The sequence below is a fragment of the Cetorhinus maximus genome, chromosome 9 (genome assembly GCF_964194155.1).
Source record: "Cetorhinus maximus chromosome 9, sCetMax3.hap1.1, whole genome shotgun sequence".
Taxonomy (NCBI): domain Eukaryota; kingdom Metazoa; phylum Chordata; class Chondrichthyes; order Lamniformes; family Cetorhinidae; genus Cetorhinus; species Cetorhinus maximus.
Genome location: NC_135887.1, coordinates 100,606,670 through 100,629,556, shown reverse-complemented (window position 1 = coordinate 100,629,556; position 22,887 = coordinate 100,606,670). Strand labels below are relative to the sequence as shown.

The following is a 22,887-nucleotide window of genomic DNA, read 5'->3' as shown; positions in this document are numbered from 1 at the left end:
CCACATCATGAGTTGCAAATACTGTGTACTAAATTGAAAGAAGTATAAGAAAAGTGCTGTTTGACCTGGAAGGGGTGTTTGGCGCCTTGGATGGTGAGAAGGGAGGAGTTAAAAGGGCAGGTGTTGTACCTCCTGCGCTTGCATGAAAGGGTGTTATAGGAAGGGGAGGGGGTGACTGAAGAGTGAACCAGGATATTTTAGATGGAACGGTCCCTTCATAATGCTGAAAGTAGGGGGTCAGGTAAGGGGAGGCGAATGTGTTTGGTGGTATCACACTGGAGCAGATGAAAATGGCAGAGAGTAATCCATTGAATATGGAAGCTGGTAGAGTGGAAGACTAGAGGAACTCTATCAAGGTTCTGAAAGGGAGGGAAGCGGGTGAGAGCAGAAGTGCATGAAATGGAATGGACACAGTCAAGGATCCCATCAACCATGGGAATCCTCGGTTGAGGAAAAGGGGAGACATATTGGAAGTGGGTCATCAGAATAGATGCAAAGGAGAGAGACTAGGAGAATGGGATAAAGTCCTCACAGGACGTGGGGTGTGAAGAAATATAGTCAAGGTAGCTGTGGGAGTCAGTAGGCTTATAGTTAATTAACCTTAATAGTCTATCCCCAGAAATGGAGACAGAGAAGTCAAGCAAGGGAAGGGAAGAGTTGGAGATGGACTATGTGAAGGTGAGAGAAGGGTGGAAATTGCAAGCAAAGTTGATGAAATTTTCCAGTTCAGCAAGAGCAGGAAATAGCATCAAAACAGTCATCCAATTTATAAGTTTTATAGCTAAGTTATCTGTATTTACCATCATACGTAACATATGGAACCTGAAATCCTTTGCCACTATTCCCTTCATTGGACTTGAATTGAATCCATAATTTTCTTGATCTTGAGGTGAATGCTATGGGCCGTTCATAGGTCTGACAGGTTTCATAGGTTGTCACTGAATTAGACAATGCTGGTCAATTACACAAGAACAGACTTAGTCATTGATATTGATAATTTTTGAATGTAAAGCAAATCATCCAAATCTCAGATCAACTTCTATTGCTGAACAACTCTATGCTATTAATATCACCAGAATTACTGTCGGTTGATTTAATTGAAACAACAATCATGAGAGAAAGACTAGGTATGCTACATTTTAAACATTGCATCTAATGTTCTGTTCAATTCAAAGCTCACAATCAACCACAGGCTGCAAAATCTAACATTTATTCTTATGGAAATTCTTGTGCAGTTGAAATTTCATGGTGCTATATTTACAACACATTGGCTAATACATTCATATGACATTTTCTTTTATTTTAACATTATGTTAACCCATTATACATTTCACACAAAGTAAATTCAAACCATCTATGAAATTATAATGTCAAGTAAATTACAATTGATCAGATACCTAGGTACAAAGTATGTAATTTCTCAGTATTCAAATTTATATTATTTCCAAAAATGAGATCATAATCAATACTGCATTTGTATGGGCATCATCAAATCTTATAGAGACAGAATGCACCGGTTGCTAACATGCACATCGATTGCATGGGCTGGGATAGGAGGCAATGATTTCAAGTTGAAAATCGATCACTGAAATCCATAGAACAATTTGAACCTGCTCAAATTGCCCTGTACTCTGTCAGTCAGCATTCCCCAGAGGAATGGTGAAATGTACCTTCCCTACCCGAAACATTTGACATCATTTGCATTCCACTGTGGTCATTTGCACTCATTTGACATTAATTGCGCTCAAAAGCAATCACTTAGCCTTCATTTGACATCAATTGCCATTTTCATCAATTGCTTCAAACCGCAGCACTCAAGCATCTGCGATTAGCAAAATCACTTGCCTTAAGCATTCTGACACCAAAAATGAGCATGGAGTTTATTTTCCATAATTCTGAATTTTGATAGCTTCAATCATCCTAAAACTGAACTAACTTTAGAAGAAGCAGACTCTGTTTTAACAAGCTAGTTCTATATTTTTCCTCATAATCTACAGCTAGTGCAGCACTGTCCCCCATCACCACCACCCCCTCACCCCTATCACCTAGACTGCAGCAGTTTTCTCCCCAACCACCCCCCAGAGCAATTTTCTTCAGACCCACCAAAACCCCTACCCCCCAGATTGCAGCAGTTTTCTTCTCTCATCTCCCTTTTCCCTCTCTCTCCTCCCCCACCTCTTTCCCCGCTCTCTCCCCTCTCTCTTCCCCCCCTCACTCTCCCCCTGTCTCCTTCCACCCCTCTCTCTCGCCATCCCCTGGTTTCTCCCTCCCCCTTGTAACCCCCTCATCCTCCCCTATTCCCCCTCTCTGACCCTCTCCCATGTACCCCTTATCTCACCTTTCCACAGTACTCCTTCTCTACCCCCTTCCCCGCTCTCCCTAACCCCCTCTACCCCTCCCTCCCCCTCTACCACCCCTCCGTTCCCCTCTCCTTCCCCTCTCCCTTGTCCCCTGTTTCCTTCTCTCTGCCCCATGTGCCTCTCTCTGCCCTCTCTCTCTTCAGCCCCTTCTTGAAAGACCCCTCTCTTTCTTCCACCTGCCCCCTGTTTCTGCCCTCTCTCTCAACATCCCCTCTCTAACCCCCAATCTCTTTCTTTGCCCCCTCCTCCCCCACCAGAGATTTCAGGTTGTAGGGCTGGCTGGAACTGGAAGTGACAGTGATGCCGGCTCTCCTGCAGTTTTCCAGCCAGTGCAGGACCAGCAATTGCGGCAGGAGCGGGTCTGGTTGGGTGAGGGGGGTTGGGGGGTGGTTGGGGGGTGGGGGTGGTGATGGTTGATGGAGAGAGTCTTTGTGGGAGTGGAGGGGGCAGGAGTTCAACAACGAGGCCTAGGAGGTTGGCGCAAAGCTCAAGACCCTGAGACTGGGACAGGGGTGGGGGGAACCAGTATAGACCTAAGACTGGGTGTGGGGGGTATGGGGAGTATAGACCCCAAGACTAGGTTGGGGGGTGGGGACTATAGACCCCTGAGACTTTGTGGGGGCAGGGTGGGCATAGATGCTGAGACTGGGCGGGCAGGTGTAGACCCCAAGACTGGGTGGAAGGGGGAGTTTAGACCCTAGGACTAGTTGGGGAGGGAGAGTATAGACCCTGAGACTGGGTGGGGTGAGTATTGGCCCCTCAATTGGGAGGTGGAGAGGAGAGTGTCATTGGGCTGGTGGGATTGCGCCACCAAGGAAGAGATCAGGGCAGGGGGGGGAAGGGAACCACCAGGGAACACTGAGGGGGCGGGGGTGAGGGGAGGGAGGCACCAGGACTGCCAATCAGGCCAATCATCCCACGTCCTGCATGTTTTGTTCCCAGGATGGCAATTAATGAATAAATAAAATGAATTAAGAACAGATGGAGATCTGGTGGTGCTGGTGCTCTCAAGCATGTATAGTGGAAAGATTTTTTGGACTAAATGAAAAAACTGAATCAATTCAGATATTATTTAAATAATTAATTTCCTTGTATTTTTCAATGCAGGTTGCTGAGTGCATTTGTTGCCTTTAAACACATTTGCCACATTTGATAACTTTTGATAGCAATTGATAGCTTTGAGCACATTTGATGCCTTCCAGCACCTTTTGCTATTTGATTGCATTCGATGTCAAAGATGACAAAACACTGCTGGCTGCATGAAAAACTTATTCCAGATCAGAATATTTGATATCAAATGGTCATATTTGACATTTGAGTATATTTGAATGCAAAAATGATGTCAAAAACTTTGGGTTGGTTGTGGCATAGTACTGAGCTATGTGGATCAGGAAGGTGTCAAGTTTGGTCTCTGATCTTTGCTTAGTTATTTGGTCTCAGCTGGTTTCAGTTGGGAGAGGGAAGAGAATGATTGCAATGGGTCTCAGTGGGAGAAAGAAAGCTAGTCAAGATTTTCGCTTCTCTGACTAATCTTTAACCTCTGCTATTTGTCTGCGTATATGTATATACAGTACACTGCATGAGTTCAGATTGAGCCTGAGTGTAATGTCTGACTGAAGATGGTAATATATTGTAGAGCTATAATTATCTATGGAACAATATACCCATCATGAATCTGTCATCACCTTCAACAAAGGAGGTTTAGATTCAAACTGGGAGTTTGGATTCAAAGATATTGACTCCTATAAAGTAAGTAGATAAATGCACACTTATTAAAAAATCTAGTTGAGAAACATTATAAAATGATGAATTTTATTGGTGTTCTGACTTACAGCTTTTTCTCATGACTAAATAGTCACCACACTCATCATCAATTGGTAGAAATATTTCTGGGACAACAATGAGAATGCGGCGTTTTGGAGGTGGACTTAAGTTCCAGGTGCATTCAACATTTGCAGGGTAGTCCCCAGGGTAATTTGGAGACTCAATATATCCAGTATAGTCTCCAAGTTCTCCTCCACAATGTCTGTCTGATAATATAATAACCACAAAAAAATTAATTAAGAACTGCTAAATGCTTTACGAATAAGCCATCTCAAGCTAGAGAATCAGCAAGAGTTCTAAAACACAGACATTCAAGTACAATAGCATTGATGACAATATACCAAGCTGATATACAAGCACTTCCTTCCCTCATCTGGACTTCTGGAAAGCATACCCATTCTAAGACCGCTAATTATTCAAATTTCTCAATTTCTCAAAATTTCTCAAGAGTTTATTGATCTTTAATTATTTCCTAGTGCATTTCTTTTGTGTAATGTCAAATGCTCAACATGGACAAATAATGAATAGAACAACCACAATTGTGATGCAATTAATAAATGATAATTACTGATTGTTGGAGGTTTCTTAAGTATTTATAAGAAAAACTAACTTTTAATTTGGTAAAACATCCCAACGCCCTTCACAGGAGTGTTATCAAACAAAACAAGCCACACAAGGCAGATGACCAAACACTTGGGGCGGAATTTTACAGCCCCTCCTGCCAGTGGGAATTTCCATTCCCACCAAAGTCAATGGAGTTTTGAACGGTTCGCCACATTTTGCGACCCATCCCCACCGCAATGGGGCCTTAAAATTTCACGCTTGGTCAGAGATTTTAAGGAGCGCCTTAAAGGCAGAGATAGAGGTAGAGGAGTGGAGAGGTTTAGGGAGGGAATTCCAGAGTTTAGGGCCTTAAGGGGCATGTGAAGGCAGGACCACCAAGGATGGAGTGAAGGATGGAGTGAATAAAATTGGGGATGCTCAAGAGGACAGAATTAGAAGAATGCAGATATCTTGATGGTTGGGAGGTTGGAATAAATTATAGATATAGGAAGAAACGAGGCCATGGAGAGATTTGAAACCAAGGATAAGAATTTTGAAATCGAGGCATTACTTAACCAGGAGCCAATGTAGGTCAGCCAAACACAAGGAATGAAGGGTGATCGAGATGATGAAGGGTCATCATCAACCTGAAACGTTAACTCTGTTTCTCTCCACAGATGCTGCCTGACTTGCTGAGTATTTCCAGAATTTTCTGTTTTTACTTCAGATTTCCAGCATCTCTGCAGTATTTTGCTTTTGCATTAGTGTTCACTCCTAAAAAACCCAGCTCCATTAGTCTTAGACTCCTCAACCAGTGGAAATAACATTCTTTCCATTTACCCTATCAGCTCCATCTAACATCTAGAAATTTCAATCAAATCACGTAAAAGCCTTCTAAATTCCAGGGATGACAAACTTAGTTTGGGAAATCTCTCCTCATAATTTAAGTCTTGCAGTACAGATACCATTCTGATAAATCTATGCTGCACTCCCCCAACGCTTCCTTATGTGTGGTGCTCAGAACTGCTTACAGTACTCCAAGTACAGTTTAACCAGGGCTTTGTATAGCTGCAGCATAGCTTCTACCTTATATTCTAGTCCTCCAGCTAATAAAACCCAATGTTTCATTCACATTTATTATTATTTTCTGTACCTGTTCATGACACTTAATGTTCTATGCACTTGAACTCCCAAGTGCTTTGGACCTCCACTGTTTCTAGCTCTTCACATTTACCAAGTACCTTATTCTATGCCTTTTATGTTTAATATAACTGAGACAATAAATGATTCATCTAGAAGTTGCACCAAAGGAAATGCCTACAGACAATAGATATGTGTTCTATGATACAGGTATTAATACCTACTTTTACATTGAGTAATATTAGTTGATCCATCAAAATCTGTTGTAGTATTTCCAGGACATGCAATGCAGTGATTCTGCCCAAACTCTGGCTGAAACATCCCCACAAGACATCGTATGCACCTGTGTGTGTTTGTATCATAAAAATGACCAGGCGAACACTGAACTGTGGAAATAGAATGGAAGATCCAAACAAAATCTTAAACATTTATCAAGTGCAAAACTCTGTGACCCTAAAATTAACTAAATGTTCCACTGGATTCATGCTATAACTCTAGCAGGAAACTGGCAGAACCCACTGGAAAACCCATGCCATGAACCTCCCGTTTTCCTACTCCACCGTCCATAAAAGGGACAGAGCTTAGATTTCCTACTTCCTTGGTTCAGGGAGGATCAAAACACAGATGAGACATAGCAACTTCCAAACGCATTTCAGTGGGCGCCACCACAAAGGTCCAGGTAAGGCAAGCCACTGTGAACCCTCCAAAAAGTTAAAACATTTAAGAAAAATTATGGTTATCCATTTTACACAGAGATTCAAGGAGGAGCTAAATTGCATCTCAGCAGGGCAAGGAGCTGGGTTGAGCTGGGTCAGCACTGGAGGACACCAGTGTGGGTAGGGTCAGGTTCATAGCCTCTGAAGATTCAGGGCCTTTAATGTCTGTTCCAGATTATAATAATAAAAATCTAGTAACCCTTTAAGATGAGAAAACATTCCTAACGGCACAAAACACAAGCTAGAGTATAGGGGAGAATTTTCCCCATGTTGGGCGGACCGAGCGGACGCGGACCCGATCGCCACCCACGATCGGGTCTGCGCCGCCATTTTACGCGGGCAGACCAATTAAGGCCCACCCAGTGTAATGCGCGACTCCCGAGGATAGTGGGAGTGGGCGGGCGGCGACGGGAGTGCACTGACTGCCAGGTCCAATGGCGACCCCGTGGCCTGTTTAAATGAAGCACTGGCAGCCTTTGCAAGGCTGCTCACAATGGCAGGTAGAAGGGCTCACCAGGGGGCTTTTGGTGAGCAGACCAGTCCGGAGGGTAGGCCAGCAGAGCAGGCCAGGCCGGAGAATAGGGCAGCGGGACAGGCCAGGCTGGAGGGTAGGGCAGCGGGGCACTGTGCCCCTCGTTTTTTGGGTTAGTGCCTAGCTGCCCTCCTGGAGGAGGTGGCAGCATGGCAGGAGGTCTACTTCCGAGGGACGGGAGGCGGTGGCACCCCCACCTGACCAAACGTGCCTGGGAGGATGTGGCCGAGACTGTGAGCTCCCATGATGAGGTGCGACGCACGTGGGTCCAGTGCTGCAAGAGTTTCAATGACCTCCTGCGCTTGGGAAGGGTGAGTACTATGTTGGCAGAGGTCATTTAATGCAGCCGTCAGCCTTTCCCCCAAAGGCGCCAAAAACTCTGAGTGCAGTTACAGCATTGAATCCTTCATGGCATGTTTCCCTCTCTTGGTGGGCCAGCAGATATGCCTAGTCTGCTCTGAGAGGGTTGTGCTGAGATGGGTTCTGCACTCGCAGCATGTGTGACACTGACACCCAGAGTATAGATTCAGGGGCAAACTCAAGGATCTGCACCTAGGCATAGTGCTGGAACTGCGAAGCATGTCAAAGTCAGGGTGCTAACATGCTGGGAGGGGAGCTTCCAGGTGGCAGGGCACCAATCCATCTACTGGCCTTTGCGTTCCACGTGCTTGTGCCTCTTTGCTTTGCAAGGTTAGACCATGATGCCAAATGTGATGGAGGCAACATTTGGGCAAGGTGGGGAGTCAGCCCTGGCTTCTTTGTGTGAGGGTGTAGCAGCTGTGGGGTGACGAAGCGCTGGAGCCCTGCAATGTCCCACTCTGATTGGGTTGGCAGGGATGTGATGGGAGTCCAGGTACAGGCTGGACTAATCAATGCTCTTCCCTCCTTTTCAGGAGAAGACTGCACACAATTTTGCCGAGCGGTTGCGGATTGGCAGAGGCCAGGCTCAGTTGGCTATCGTGACTCCATTCGAGCAGCAGGCCATGGATCTGGAGAGGCGCCATGCGCCCAGGTGCACAGGTGGCGGTGAGGCTGAGGTGCCACGAGGGGGTATGTTTGCTGAGCACTGAGGTCACCATGTGTGTCCCAGCAGCCATGGCACTGCTGAATGCTCAGTGATTGAAGTTTGCAACATGGATTGACCATTGATTATGGAAGGATGAGCGCATAATGATCTGGGGGACAGGTGTACACATTGATATTGTCTCCACTTTAATTAATCAAATGTCCTTGTTCTTCCTTTCAGCATCACTGGAGCAGGGCCAGGGGGAGGCGACAGAGGGGCCACCTCTCACACCTGAGGACCCTGAACATTTCGACTCACCAGCGTTAAACCATCACTGCCAGGCAGGCACCAGCGCAGATACTAGCACCCTGGTGACAATTAGATCATTGGCTAGTGTCCTGGGGCACAGCGGTGAGGGCACTTCACACTCGCTTGAGGTGCGGGGGGAGACAGAGAGTGCCCATGGAGCCAGCAGTTGGAGGACTGGGGACCAGGCACATGCTCGGTTGGTGGCTGATGATGTGCCTTTGGGGTCATCCGTGAGGCAGCAAACAGAGGAAGTGCAGCAAGGTATGCAGGAGGATCTGGCGGAGATACATGAGGCAATGCGTGGCATGGTGCTCGTGCTGGAGGAGTCCATGCAGAGCATCACCAATGCAATGAGCCTCATGGCCAAGCACCATGCTTCCTCCATGGAAAGAGTGGCGACTCTCGTGGAGAGGCTCCTCCAGGAGACCAATCAGTGCTTCCTGGGGTTGTGCTCGGACCTGCAAGCTCTCACAGCGGCATTGACCTCAGCTGGTCAGTGCCAGTGTGGGAAATGGCTTGGGGACCAAGTATCCCATCCATCTACAGTGCGCAGGGAGGTCCAAAGCGACATCACATCGGTGCAGCAACTGCCTGTCGTCTCTGCGGGCTCCTCTCAGGGCGCTCCAGATGAGGGCAGCAGCTCCTCTGCTCCTCTGCCAGTGACCATGGCATCCGATGAGGCTGCGGCGATTGGGGAGATGACAGCTGTGGAACTGGCCGCTCCCTCCCAGGCAGAGCCATTAAAGGCTCCACGGGCCAGAGGACAGCCGCCAAGGTCATCAAGGCCAATAGGACAGCATAGTGAGCAGACTGTCTCAAATGCCAGTACCAGCGAGGGGGGAGCACCTAGACGTAGCACCCGTAAGCATAAACTTAAGGCACCTTAGGCACACTTCGTGCTTCTCACTGGTGCTTTTATGTTGCCCACTGTTAGTTCATGACCACTTGGTGTGATGTGCAACACCTTTTCTTTTTGTTTCTGAACTTCATTTTATTATATCATTAAATTTTGACATGTAAGCATGACTCAGGGTGATTCCTTACTTCTGCAGGTGGACGGGAACCCATGATGTTATGAGTGAGTTGTTTGACATTGAACTTTATTGACAAGGCACATAGTTAGTGTTCCTATCCAGGCAGATTTTGCACTCAGGTATCGAGTATGGAGCCTGCAGCCCTGGCGTGTGTTGGCAGTCCATCTGTGATGGGCTAGCTGAAGGTTCTTTGGATTAAAGCCTCCCGGGTGTCCCTGCCTCCCTTGGAATATGCTTGGGTCAGCGCCTACCCCCTCAGCATTCTTCTGTGTGTGCTCATTCCTTGGACTCATCGTGTGCAGCCGGAGCAATTGTGTCTACATCTTCTTCATCCACTGCGTTGCCCATTTCCAGCACAAGATTGTGGAGAGTGCAGCATGCAACCACTATCAGTGACACACGATCTGGGGGTTACTGGAGTCCACCCAGTGAACGGTCCAGGCATCGGAAGCGCATCTTGAGAAGACCGATGGTTCTCTCTACCACAGCTCTTGTGGAGGCATGGCTCCTATTGTACCGCTGCTCTTGGATGGCGGAGAGGCGTCATGAGCCACCTTTTGAGGGGATAGCCCTTGTCACCCAGCAGCCATCCAACTAGCTGTGCTGGAGCACTGAAGAGCCTCGGCACCTGGGAGTTTCTGAGGATGTAAGTGTCGTGGGAGCTGCCTGGGTACCTTGCACAGACTTGCAGAATCTGCATCTTGTGATCATACACTATCTGCACATTCAGGGAGTGGAATCCCTTCCTGTTGATGAAGGCACCAGGCTCACCTGCTGGCACCCTGATGGCCACATGTGTGCAGTCGATTGCACCATGGATGTGGGGGAAGTCAGCAATGGCCGCGAAGCCTCTGGCTCGCTCTGTCGGGCTGGCCTCGCCCCAGCAGTAGTGGGTGAAAGTCAATGCACGCCTGAACAGGGCGTCTGTCACCTGCTTGACACAAGTGTGGACAGCTGTGTGGGTGACTCCGCAAAGATCACCCAGTGACCCCTGGAAAGAGCCGGAGGCATAGAAGTTGAGGGCAGCCTTGACCTTCAGCGCCACTGGCATGGGATTGGCACAGGTCTCAGGGCTTATCATCTGACAGATAGAGTTGACTGTCTCCCTTGAGAGACGGAGCCTCCTTTGGCACTGCGCCTCAGACATATTGAGGTAGCTGCTTCGCTGCCTGTGTACCCTGGAAGCAGGATAGTGGCGTCTTCTGCGGTTCCTTCCACCTTGGACTTCCTGTTGGCCCTGTTCCCCTTGTGACTGTGCCTCTCCTCCCAAAGGTGGCTCCCCTGGAGACTGAATGTGGACTTCTGGCCTCCTCCCCTTCTGGCCATCCCTTCCTCCTCAGAGGAGGTGTCTCCAGTGGGTAGCACAACTCCCATTCCCAGGCTACAGGAAGGCTTCCTGAAATATGCAGGCCCCAAAAATGATCTTTATTGTACAGTCCTGACCTGAAGGCTGTTACTCCTGTCCAAGCAGCTGTGAAGAGTTTTAAAGTATTCCTGCTCGCACAGGCAATTGTCAGTAACTGTCACAATTAAATATCTAACAGATACCACTCGTGAGCCTACTCACCCCTCTTATCCCACCCATGGATGAGGTTTATGCAAATGTGTCCTACCCGCTTGCCCGTTGCGCCCATGCGACGTCCTGAAGATCGCACGGGCCCCAAACAATTACAGACAATCGCTGCCTTAAGGGCCTTAACTGGCTGATTAATTAATGGCAGGCGCGCATCCGAGAACCTCGTGCGCTTACCCACCTAAATATTGCGATGGCGCGCGGTAACATCGGGACGCTTGCCTAACGTCACCGCATGTCATTTTATGCGTCGGCGTGCACGAAAATGAAATGAGGAATTGAGATGCACATGAATTTTCACATAAAGGTAGTAAAACATCTGGAATTCTCTCCTCCAAAAGGCTGTGAATGCTAAGACAGTTCAAGACTGTGTCAAGAAAACTAGAAATTGTAATATTTTTCTTCTATTAATTGGCCTATCATATTCCTTATGTACTGGAAGACACCTGCCAATAGTAAATTTGGTAATGCAGTAAGAGCCAGAGTGACTGCAAGAGTCTAAATCCAACAGTAAGATTTTGATATGTTAATGGGCCAAGAGGAACTTCAATCAGAGTTTTACATAAAGCAATAACAGGAGAAGTTTTGAATTGAGTTTTTTCATTCAGTGGGGATTTATGCAGGTTATAATAAGGTAAAGATGGGGTAAGTTTACTTTTTCTAAAAAAAAAACCTGAGAGCTGAAGTAAAGAAGAGTCTAATCAAGTCTGGGAAGAAAGCATTTTTGAAGAGTCTGGTTGAGACAATAGAGTGTTTAAAGGGAAGGAATGCATTTAAGGAAACACTGAAGCCTATGTGAGAGGGTAAGTGTTTAGATCTCCCAGAAGACAGCAGGAAAGCTGGTCAGAATTCCCAGAAGACAATGTGAACAAGGCCAGACCTGAAAACCCAGTTGCTGTCAGTCTCAGAGGACACCCCAAGGAAAAAAGTCACTGTGTGGTAAAAAATACTGAGATCTATAAGGCTAGTTGCTGAATTGAAAAGGGGACAGTCAGGGTAGTTAAGTTAAGATCTTGTGGAATGGTTTTAAAGTACTGTTTACTGTATGAAGCCTTTCTTTTAAGTATAATTGCATTTTTTTTTGCTTTAATTTAAAAAAAAATGTTTACTATAAAATCATCACAAGTAGTCAGAGACATCATTTCCTGATTTCAGAACCTCTCCTCATACTGTACAAATTGCAAAATCCATTTTGGCTGCTGTTTCAAGTTTCCCTTTGGGATTTGGGCAGCTCAGCATTTACCATCAGCTGTGCCATAACAACTAAAATCAATAGATTCTTTTTAGCTTGTGGCTTTTTATATGGTTTCAGACCACCTGAAATTCACTGAGCACAAAGCTGAAGGGGAAACCAAATTTTAAGGTTTCAGCCCTGTTGGTCATCAGTGAGACCAGTGCAGATTGATTTGGTTTCCAATTGCCCCAGAAATTAAACACAAGAAAAAGACTCCACCAAGCCACTTCAATCCATCTAAAAATGTTTCTTAGAACAGACAAGGTTGAAGAAAAATTTAATAGAGGTGTACAACACCATGAATGGTTTTGTTAGAGTAAATAAGAAGAGACTGTTTCTACTGGAAAAACAATTGCCAACCAGAGGACACAGATTTAAGGTAATCAATTAAAGAGCCAAGGACAAGGTGAGAACAAGAAAAAGGAGCAGGAGTAGACCACACGGCTTATAAAGCCTGCTCCACCATTCAATAATATCACGGCTGATCTTTGGCTTCAACTTCATTTTCCTGCCCACTCACCATATTCCTTAATTCCCCGAGACACCAAAAATCTGTCCATCCTAGCCTTAAATGTATTCAACGATGGAGCATCCACAACCCTCTAGGGTAGAGAATTCCTAAGATTCACAACCCTTTGAGTGAAGAAATTTCTCATCCCAACCGTGAATGATTGGCCCTTTATCCTGAGACTGTGCTCCCATGTTTTAGATTCCTCAATCAATGGAGACAATCTCTCAGGGTTCACCCTAACAAGCCCCTTCAGAATTTTGTAGGTTTCAATGAGATCACCTCTCATTCTTATAAACTCCAGTGAATATAAGCCCAATTTACTCAGCTTCTCATCAAAGGACAATCCCCTCATCCCAGGGACCAATTTAGTAAGCCTTCACTGTACCATCTCCAATGCAAGCATATCTTTCCTTAAATGTGGAGACCAAAATTGCACACAGTACTCCAGGTGCAGTATCACCAAAACCTTGTACAACTGTAGCAAAACTTCTTTATTCTTGTACTCCAAACCCCTTGCAATAAAGGCCAACATGCCATTTGCCTTCCTAATTGCTTGCTGTACCTGCTGTTGTATGTTGGTTGGGCTGGCTAAGCAATGATTGCTGAGTATGTCTAAACAATAACTGGTTTATTGGATATAACAGAACTATATACAGATATACATGACTAGGACTGGGATTTTGCTTGCCCAATGGCTTCGGGCATGTTCAGTGGTGTGAGCGGACAATATGGTGAGAAGATCAAAAATAAGTTTCACGACGTCGTGAACCAGTTTACGAACGTCTGCTCAGCCTGTCGCTGGCGGGCTGCGTTCCCCACCATTGGACATCGGGAACCCCATTGTAATACATCAGCATATCATTATAAGGCCAGCCCGCTGGACTGATTGCCCCCCCGCCCCCATCCGCTGGATTGTCCATCCACGTCGACGGGAAAACATGCCGACATGTTTCACAACAGCATATATAAGGTGTGTACTTGGCGGGCTGCACTTTGCTCGGGACGTCAAGATTTGTTTGTCTAACTTACTTCGGTCAACACTCGCAGTCATCAGCGGCAGGCTTCACATACAGCATCACATCACTTTTAGAGAGGCTCATGGGCAGGTCTCTACCTACCAGATCAGCCATATGTGGGTGGCTTTTCAATGGCTGCAGGGCTAGGGCTTGCTTGGGGAAGGGGAAGAAGTGGCATCAGGAAAGGGAAAAAGCTGCAGGACGAGAGCTATACAGGGGAAGGAGGGTATCCCAGGGTCCATGTTGGGGCCTATGTTGATCTGTGCATGGGCTCAAGATAGTGAGGGCCGAGGAGGTAGTCTCCAGAGGAGATGAGGCCAGATGGACATGTGAGGGTATGTATGTGAGAATGGGTGATGATGTCCCTTGAGCTGGCAGAGAGTGAGATGTCAGTGAATGTGTGATGGGCTTGAGTGTGTGATTTTAGAGTGATGAGATGGTTGCCATATCCTGGCTGCACAGGTGAGATCATTTATCCTCTACCTGCATTGGATGGTCAACATCTTCTGTGCAGCAGTGGCAATGATCACCACTGCCATTGCCTACCAAGCTGGAATGGTAATGTTGCTGCCCCTCCTGCAGCCAGAGCGCAGGTAGAGGACATCACAACGGGCCTCCACGGTGTCCAAAAGGCGCTCGAGGGCTGCAGTCTTCTTGGCTTTCAGGCCCATGTCTTCTTTGCTGCAGTCCTGGGCTGGAAACACTTGAGCGCGGCTGCACTTTAAATGCAGTGCCTGCCGTGATGAAACAGCGAGGTGATGGCGTGACAGGCAAATCGGAGCCTGCCCGCCAACAAAATGGCATGTATCCTGAGAATGCATAATTAATGTGGCGGGTTTGGCATGATACAGCGTGAAAAGCTGCCATTGCGGCTGACGGGCAAATCTGGGATGATTCTGTCCTAGGTGTCAGCTTGCCTAAGCTAGAAGCAATCTCCCTCACGACTCTTGAACATGTGTCTCTTACATCATCGTTATGGATGGTGCTGTTTCCACAGTCCCACACATTAACCCTTTCAACCTTAATATTACATCTCCCCCCGCCAAGTCTTTGCCCATAGATATTTTCCATTCATATTTACATACTCTCTATCTCCCCCAAAGGGCAAAATTTTTAGCTCGGCGGGCAGGCACGTGCCTGATCTGCTCAAGTGTAAAATGACGCACATTGACATCGGGCAAGCGTCCCGACGTCAACATGCAGTTGTGCGATATTTCGGTCGACGGGCGCGTGCGTGAATCGGCAGCGCACCCACCGACAATTAAAAGGCCTGTTAAGGCCATTAAAGTATCAATTGACTGACATTTTTTACTGCCTGTCCAATCTTACAGTTGGCGGGCAGGCGAAAAGGCCAATCGGCCTTTGCACTTTTTAGGAAACCTCATCCACGGACGGGATGAGGTTTCCTAAAGCAAATAAAATCAAAACGTTAAAGTTTAATGAATAACATGTCCCTGTACATGTGACAGAGTCACATGAGATGACATGTTTTATAGCGTTTTTATTTTCTGTATTTTTTTTAAAAAACTCTTCATCTCCCTGAGGCAGCTCTGTGCCTCAGGGAGATTTTGAAGCGCGCACTTGTGCGCATGCACGAAGTTCGCACTTGCCCCTCTCGTCCTCCTCCCCCCCACCCACACAGGCAGTGCTGAGTGCTGCTGCTCGTGTTTCACGCTTGGCGGGGCTCAACTGGCCTGCCAGCATGAATTCACCTTCCAGCCTCGATCTTGAATTGTTTGATAATCCTGGACTTCTAGCCCTGAAAGTTATATTTTGGAGTAGGGTGGGAAACTGCATTCGAAGCTTTCTGCCCATCATCAGTCTGAGGGTGCCAACACACATTGCAATGGGGTAGACCTGCACATTAAGAGTGCCATCAGAAAATCCTCCTTTTTTAACAGAGCTTTGATAGTGCGGATGCCCCTTTCTGCCTCACCATTGGATTGGGGATATCTTGGGGAACTGGTGGGATATAGAAACCCATAGTTCTCCACAAAATGGGTGAAGTAGCCATTGGCAAATAGCAGGCCATTATCAGAAACAATCTGGTCCAGTATGCCGTGTGTTGCAGACTTCCTCGACCATCTGTGGTCGTAGTGTACAGACATTTAACCTCGATCCACCTGGAGAAGTAATTGACAAGTATAAGGAAGGATTTTCCATTAAACATAACAGATCCATCTCCAGGCATTCCCATGGTCGGGTTGGGAATTGAGTAGGGATAAGGGGTTCCCTCTGGTCTGGTCTGTGCATGGCGCGCACACGACACTAAGAAATTATTTCTTCTTTAGATCTCGACATTACCGGCCATCACATTGCAGACTGGACTCGTGCTCTGCATTTCATGATGCCCATGTGGCCCTGGTGTATTCTTTCCAAGATCTCTGGTTGGAGTGACACTGGAATCACCAGCCTCTCATTGTACACTAGCAAATCACCTACTATGATAAAGTGCTTCTGTTGCTTGAAGTAGGTTTTCATCACTATTCCACTGGGATGCTGCTGTGGCCAACTGTACAAGCAGTATTAGCGAATGCGAATGCATTCCTTATTCTGCATCTGCGCTTGGCAAATTTGTCGTAGCTTTTTTGAGCTTGCTGACAATTGTGCTGCAACAAATTGAGGATGGATGTTTGGCGAATTCACACTTTTCATTAAGTGTCAGGCCTTCTTCCTGCAGACGGATCAGAACTGCTTTAACACTCGGGTCATGTTCATTGGTGAATGCATCTTGGATTAGGATGCCTTCCATGTAACATACTACACTTTTGAGGCCCTGTAGAATGGTAGACATTGTTTTTTGGAAAATTTCAGGAGCTGAGGTTATACCAAATGGTAAACGATTAAAACAAAATCTGCTGAATGGAATAATGAAGGGCATTAGTAATTTCAATTTTTCATCTAACAGCACCTGCAAAGAGCCACTATTGCACCCAGATTTGTGAACATTATACTCTTGGTCAGCTTCGTCACACTGTTGTCCACCGAAGAAATCAGATGAAGCTCCCTTGCCACTGCCTTATTAAGTTGAGTCAAGTCCACACAAATGCAAAGGGACTCATTAGGTTTAAGAACCAGAACCAATCCACTGCAGCACTCTGTGGGCTTGATGACCGGAGAGATGACTCCCATCCTGGTCATCTCTTCTAGCTGTGGTAGGACCTGTTTCATTTGTGGGTGTGGTATCTTCCTAGGTGTAAAAAGACACATAGGTTTAGCATCTTTCGGTAAAGTAATGTTATATCCCGTCTTAAGTCCTCCCAGACCAGTAAATAGTTTTGAAAAGTCCTTTGTGAAGTCGGACCTAGATCTTTGCTGATTGATTTTTTTCCATCTTTTTGATAAGATTGAGGCTACATAGGTTTTTCAACTTAGAAGAGAGAATTCCTGATTCTGTTGAATATATAGGCCAGAATTTTACACTGGACGGGTGGGCTCGGCGGGAGCGGGTGGGGGTGGCCGGGAACCCAACAACCGCCCGTGATCGGCTCTGTACCGCCATTTTATGCGGGCAGGCCAATTAAGGCCTGCCCAGCGTAATACACGACAGCGGCATCAGCGAGAAAGGCGTGGGAGCTCAATGTCCGCCAGGTCCAATGGCGACCTGATGGCCAATTCAAAAGCAGCCGCGGCAACCATGCGAAGGCTGCCATTGACTCGGAGGACCCTCGTTATGGAGAACCTCAGTGCTGAACACGACAGATGAGAGGGCAGGTCAGTGGGGCAGTCAGCCCCATGTTTTTCCGACAAATGTCTCGCTGCCCTCCTGGAGGAGGTGGCAGCACACCGGGATATACTTGTCTCCAGGGACAGGAGGAGGAGGCCCACCCACCTCACCAAAAATGCCTGGGTGGAGGTGGCATCCAGGGTGAGCTCCCATGATGTGGTGAGGCGCACATGGATGCAGTGCCGTAAGTGCTTCAATGATCTCTTGCGATCAGGAAGGGTGAGTTAAAGGCAAAGAACTGCAGATGCTGGAAATCTGAAACAAAAACAAAAAATGCTGGAAAAGTCTGACAGCAGGTCTGACAGCATCTGTGGAGAGAAAGACAGAGTTAACGTTTCGAGTCTGTATGACTCTTCTTCAGAGCAGTGAGTACCGTGTTTGCTAGCACAGCAGTTAGGAGCGTCCCCCCTCCCCCCGGACCTCAGAGTTCTCAGGGTGTGAGTGGTAAATGTTAATGAGGCAGCATCTGCGCAAGGGGTTGAGCCCTGGAATGAGTGTCTTGCGGCTTCAGGATCACGAATCGGCTGAGTCCTGTGAGGTATTCCTCAGGTGGGGTTGGCCAGACTGCAAAGGCAATGCAGGTACAGGATGGACTAATCAATGCTCCTCTCTCCTTTCAGAAGACATCCCACAACAATGCAGAAAGGTTGTGGACTGGTGGAGGACTGCTCCACCTTCAAATCCTGACCAGATACGAGCAGGAGGTACTAGAGCTGGAGAGGTGTCATGCGCCCAGGTCAACCGGCCACGGTGAGGTTGGGGTGCCAGAGGGAGGTAAGAGAGCAGTGCACTGAGGTCAGAATGTCTGTAATAGCAACCATTCCATTGTTGTCTCTATATTGATGTGAGCCTCGAACATGGAAGCTCCATTGATAATGGAAAGACGAGGGCACCCTGATCCGGGTGCCAGGCATGCACAATAACAGTGTAACGACTTCACTAATGACATGTCCTTGTTCTTCCTTTCAGGCTCACCAGAAGCCCGTCGGGGTCAGGACCCTGAAGGCCCACCACTCACCCCAGAGGACACAGACGATAGAAACACATCAGTGTCACACCCTCTCAGCCAGGCAGGCACCAGCGCAGATACCAGCACCTTGTTGGGCATTAGATCGTTAGATAGTATCTCGGTGCACAGCAGTGAGGCCACTTCACACTCGCTTGAGGTACAGGCGGAGGCAGAGAGTGCCAGGGCGCCGGCAGTCGGAGGACTGCTGGGGACCAGGAACATGCTCAGTTGGTGGCTGATGATGTGCCACTTGCGTCGTCCCTGAGGCAGCAGATGCTGGAAGTCCAGCAGGGTGTGCGGGAGGATCTGGCGGAGATAAATGAGGGAATGCATGCCATGGTCTCCGTTGTGGAGGAGTCCATGTGGAGCATGAGCAATGCAATGACCCTCATGGCCGAGCGCACTACCTCCTCCATGGAGAGAGTGGCTACTTTCATGGAAAGGCTGCTCCAGGAGCTGAGTCAGGGCTTCCTGGGGATGCGCTCGGACCTGCAAGCCCTCACACTGGCAATGACCTCAGGTGGTCACTGTTAGTATGGGAGATGGATTGGGCACCCAGTATCCCAGCTAGGTGCCCGTCCATCAATGGTGAGCAGGGAGGTCCAAAGCGACCTGACATTGGTGCACGAGCTGCTTGTCGTCTCTGTGGGCTCTTCTCAGGGTGTGCCAGATGAGGGCAGCAGCTCCTCCGCCCCTCTGCCAGTGACTGTGGCATCCGATGAGGCTGCGGCGACTGGGGAGATGCGAGCTGTGGAACTGGCCACTCCGTCCCAGGTGGGGACAGCACAGGCTCTATGGGCCAGAGGATGCCCACCAAGGTCATCAAGGCCAACAGGACAGCAGAGTGAGCAGGCTGTCTCCAATGCAGGTGCTAGCAAGGGGGGTGCACCTAGATGTAGCATCTGTAAACAAAAATTTAAAGCACCTTAAACACAACATGGGCTTATCACTGGTGATATTTTTTTCTCCCGCTTTTATATTAATTATTAGTAGGTGTGATGGAGAACACCTTTCCATTTAATTTGGTTTATGTATGCCAGGCACCACACCATTAAATATGTTTTGTGTTCAGCAAGCTCTGGGTGCTTCATTAGTTCTGCAGGTGCAGGGTAACCCATGATGTTATGAGTGAATTGTTTGTCATTGAACTTTATTGAAATGGCACATAGTGCATGTTGTTCAACAAGCAATTGTTGCTGTCAGGTATCGAATATGGAGCCTGCAGCCCTGGCATGTGGTGGTGGTTCATCTTTGGTAGGCTAGCTGAAGGAGCGTTGGTTCAAAGCCCCCCGGGTGTCCCTGTCTCCCTGGAGGTTACCCAGGTCAGCGTCTATCCCCTCAGCCTTCTCCTGACTGTGCTCATCCTCAGACTCACTACTGGACTCATCGTCTGCTGCCAGAGCAGCTGCGTCAACATCTTCTTCGTCCACTGTGTCCCCCCTTTCCAGCACCAGATTGTGGAGAGCGCAGCATGCAACTACTATCAGTGACACATGATCTGGGGGTTATCGCAGTGCGCCCCATGAACGTCCAGGCATCAGAAGCATATCTTGAGAAGACCGATAGTTCTCTCTACCAACACCCTTGTGGAGGTATGGCTCCTATTGTACCGCTGCTCAGCCTCTGTTCTTGGATGGCAGAGAAGTGTCATGAGCCATCTTTTGAGGGGATAGCCCTTGTCGCCCAGCAGCCATCCATCCAGCCAGGCTAGAGCACTGAAGAGCCTCAGCACCTAGCAGTGTCTCAGGAAGTAAGCGTCATAGGAGATGCCTGGGTACCTTGCACAGACTTGCAGAATCTGCATCCTATCTTCACGTTCATGGAGTGGAATCCCTTCCTGTTGACGAAGGCACCTGGCTCACCCACTGGCGCCTTAAAGGCCACATGTGTGCAGTTGATTGCACCCTGGATGCGGGGAAACCAGCAATCGTGGCAAAGCCTCGCTCTGCCTGGCTGGCCTCATCCGTGCGGTAGTGAATGAAAGTCAATGCACGCCTGAGCAGAGCGTCTGTCACCAGCTTGACACAACTGTGGACAGCTGATTGGGAAACTCCACAAAGATCACCCACCAACCGCTGGAAAGAGTCAGAGGCATAGAAGTTGAGGGCCACTGTGACCTTCAGCGCCACTGGTATGGGGTGTCCACCCACGATGTTGGAGCTGATCTCAGGGCTGATCATCTGACAGATGGAGGTCACGGTCTCCCTTAAGAGGTGGAGCCTCCTTTGGCATTGCACCTCAGACATATTGAGGTAGCTGCATCACTGCCTGTAAACCCTAGCAGCAGGATAGTGGCGTCTTCTGCGGCCCCTTCTGCCTTGGACTTCCTGTTGGCCCTGTGCCCCTTGTGCCTGTGCCTGTCCTCCCACAGGTCACTGCCCTAGAGGCTGAACAGGGACACCTAGCCTTCTCCCCCTTCTGGCCCTCTCTTTGTCCTTAGAGGAGGTGCCTCCGGCAAAGACCACAATCCCCATTCCCAAGGTAAGGGAAGGCTGTCTGATACCTGGAAGGCCCCAAGTGTTATGACTCCTCCGGAGTCCTGAACTGAAGCCTGTTATTTCTGTCAAAGCAGCTCTGACGCGAAATGAAGTTGTCCTGTTCACACAAGCAAGCAGCAGCAAGTTATAAGCTAAAGGGCTAACAACTCACATTAACGAGCCCATTCACCCCTCTTATCTTGCCTGTGGATGAGGTTTTTGAAAATATGGCCTACCCACCTACCCATTGCGCCCATGCGACGCCCTGAAAATCACACAGGCTGCATAAAATCAAAGACAATTTGTGCCTCAAGGGCCTTAGCTGGCCTATTAATTTATGGTGAGCGCGCCTCCGTCCTCATAGCGCCTGCCTAGCGAAATATCGCAACGGTGCGCGGTGACATCGGGATGCATGCCCGATGTCATCGCATGTCATTTTGCGTTCCGGTATGAATGGGCGCGCGTCCACACACCCAATGTAAAATTCTACCCATAATGTTTCCAGTATCTCTTTTCACTTGAACTGGAGCATTTGACAGTGACATTCCCTTGACTTGTAGTTTGATCCCTTCTGGACCCTATAGGTGGGCTTCTGTTGGCTTCAGACATTGTGCTAATAACCACCTTTCTTTGTCTGATAAGACCATTACACTTGCTCCAATTACCAGTTTAAAGTTTATAACATGTTTCTTAAACTCTGTAAAGCCTTTAAAAATCTTTGCTTAAAATTATTGTCATACTTTCTTCATTCCTTTCCCCTGGAGCACTGAGTATTTGCAGCTGTTTTTATTGCTCATTTGCTGCCTCACAGTTATGTGTAATGGCACCAACCTTGGACCTCGACTGCAGGTTGTATCAAAACCTGTGCTTGCTAAGAATGTAATTTGCTGCCTACCTAGTGCGCTGTTAAAAGTTTTCTACCCTTTCAAAGATTACTCACCAGTTCCACGACCTTTGCTTGGTTCTCCAACTATAGCATTGGGTCAGGATTTTCTCCACGGACTACTGCTATTGTGCAGCCCTTAATAAGTTGAACAGTTAATTTTCTAACTCTTCCTGTCTCCACTTCGTCTACGGAGCAGCTTTTGGAATTCTTCAATTGTCTTACCAAGTTCTGCAATTTTGCCGCCACTTTTTCAGGTCAAACCTGCAAACTTCTTTGAAGTTAACTTTTTGAGATTTCACAGTTGCCACCATGTTGTATGTTGATTGGACTGGCTGAAGAATGATTGTTGAGACATTGGTATGTCTAAACAATAACTGGTTTATTGGATATAACAGAACTATATACAGATATACATGACTAGGTATTAGCCTGCCTAAGCTAGAAACATTCTCCCTCTCAACTCTTAGTCATGTGTCTCCTACATAATCATTATGGGTGATGTTGCTTCCACAGTTCCACACATTAACCCTTTCAATCCTAATACTACACCTGCATGCTAACTTCCTGTGTTCCTTGTACAAGCACACCCAAGTTTCTTTGTACATCAACACTTAAAAGTTTCTCATCTTTTCAAAAGTATTCTGCTTTTTTGTTCTTATGACCAAAGTGAATAACTTCACACTTCCTTATATTATACTCCAGCTGTCATTTTGTTGCCCACTCCCCTAACCTGTCTATATCTCTTTGCAGACTCTCTGTGTCCTCCCCACAGCTTACCTTTCCACCTAGTTTGGTATCATCAGCAAATCTACTCTCTGTCTCTTCATCTAAGTCATTAATATAGATTGTACGTGGATGGTGGAAACAGATACAACAGTAACTTCCAAAAGGAAATGCACAAATACTTGCAGAGGAGAAAATTGCAGGATTACAGGGAAACAGTAGGATGTGGGATTAATTGGATAGCTCTTTCAAATAGCCGGTACAGGC

The 22,887-nt window shown here is 47.5% G+C and overlaps 1 protein-coding gene across 1 annotated transcript in view; it reads right to left on the bottom strand.

Moving 5' to 3' along the window:
• scube2 (signal peptide, CUB domain, EGF-like 2) overlaps window positions 1–22,887 on the bottom strand; it is a 236,471-nt gene that overhangs the window by 7,003 nt on the left and 206,581 nt on the right. Inside the window, exons 20-22 of the mRNA XM_078547869.1 lie at window positions 6,092–6,253; window positions 4,193–4,390; window positions 801–953 (exon numbers count right to left, since the gene is read on the bottom strand). Coding sequence (XP_078403995.1) covers window positions 801–953; window positions 4,193–4,390; window positions 6,092–6,253 — 513 coding nt within the window. The remainder of the gene's footprint in view (window positions 1–800; window positions 954–4,192; window positions 4,391–6,091; window positions 6,254–22,887) is intronic.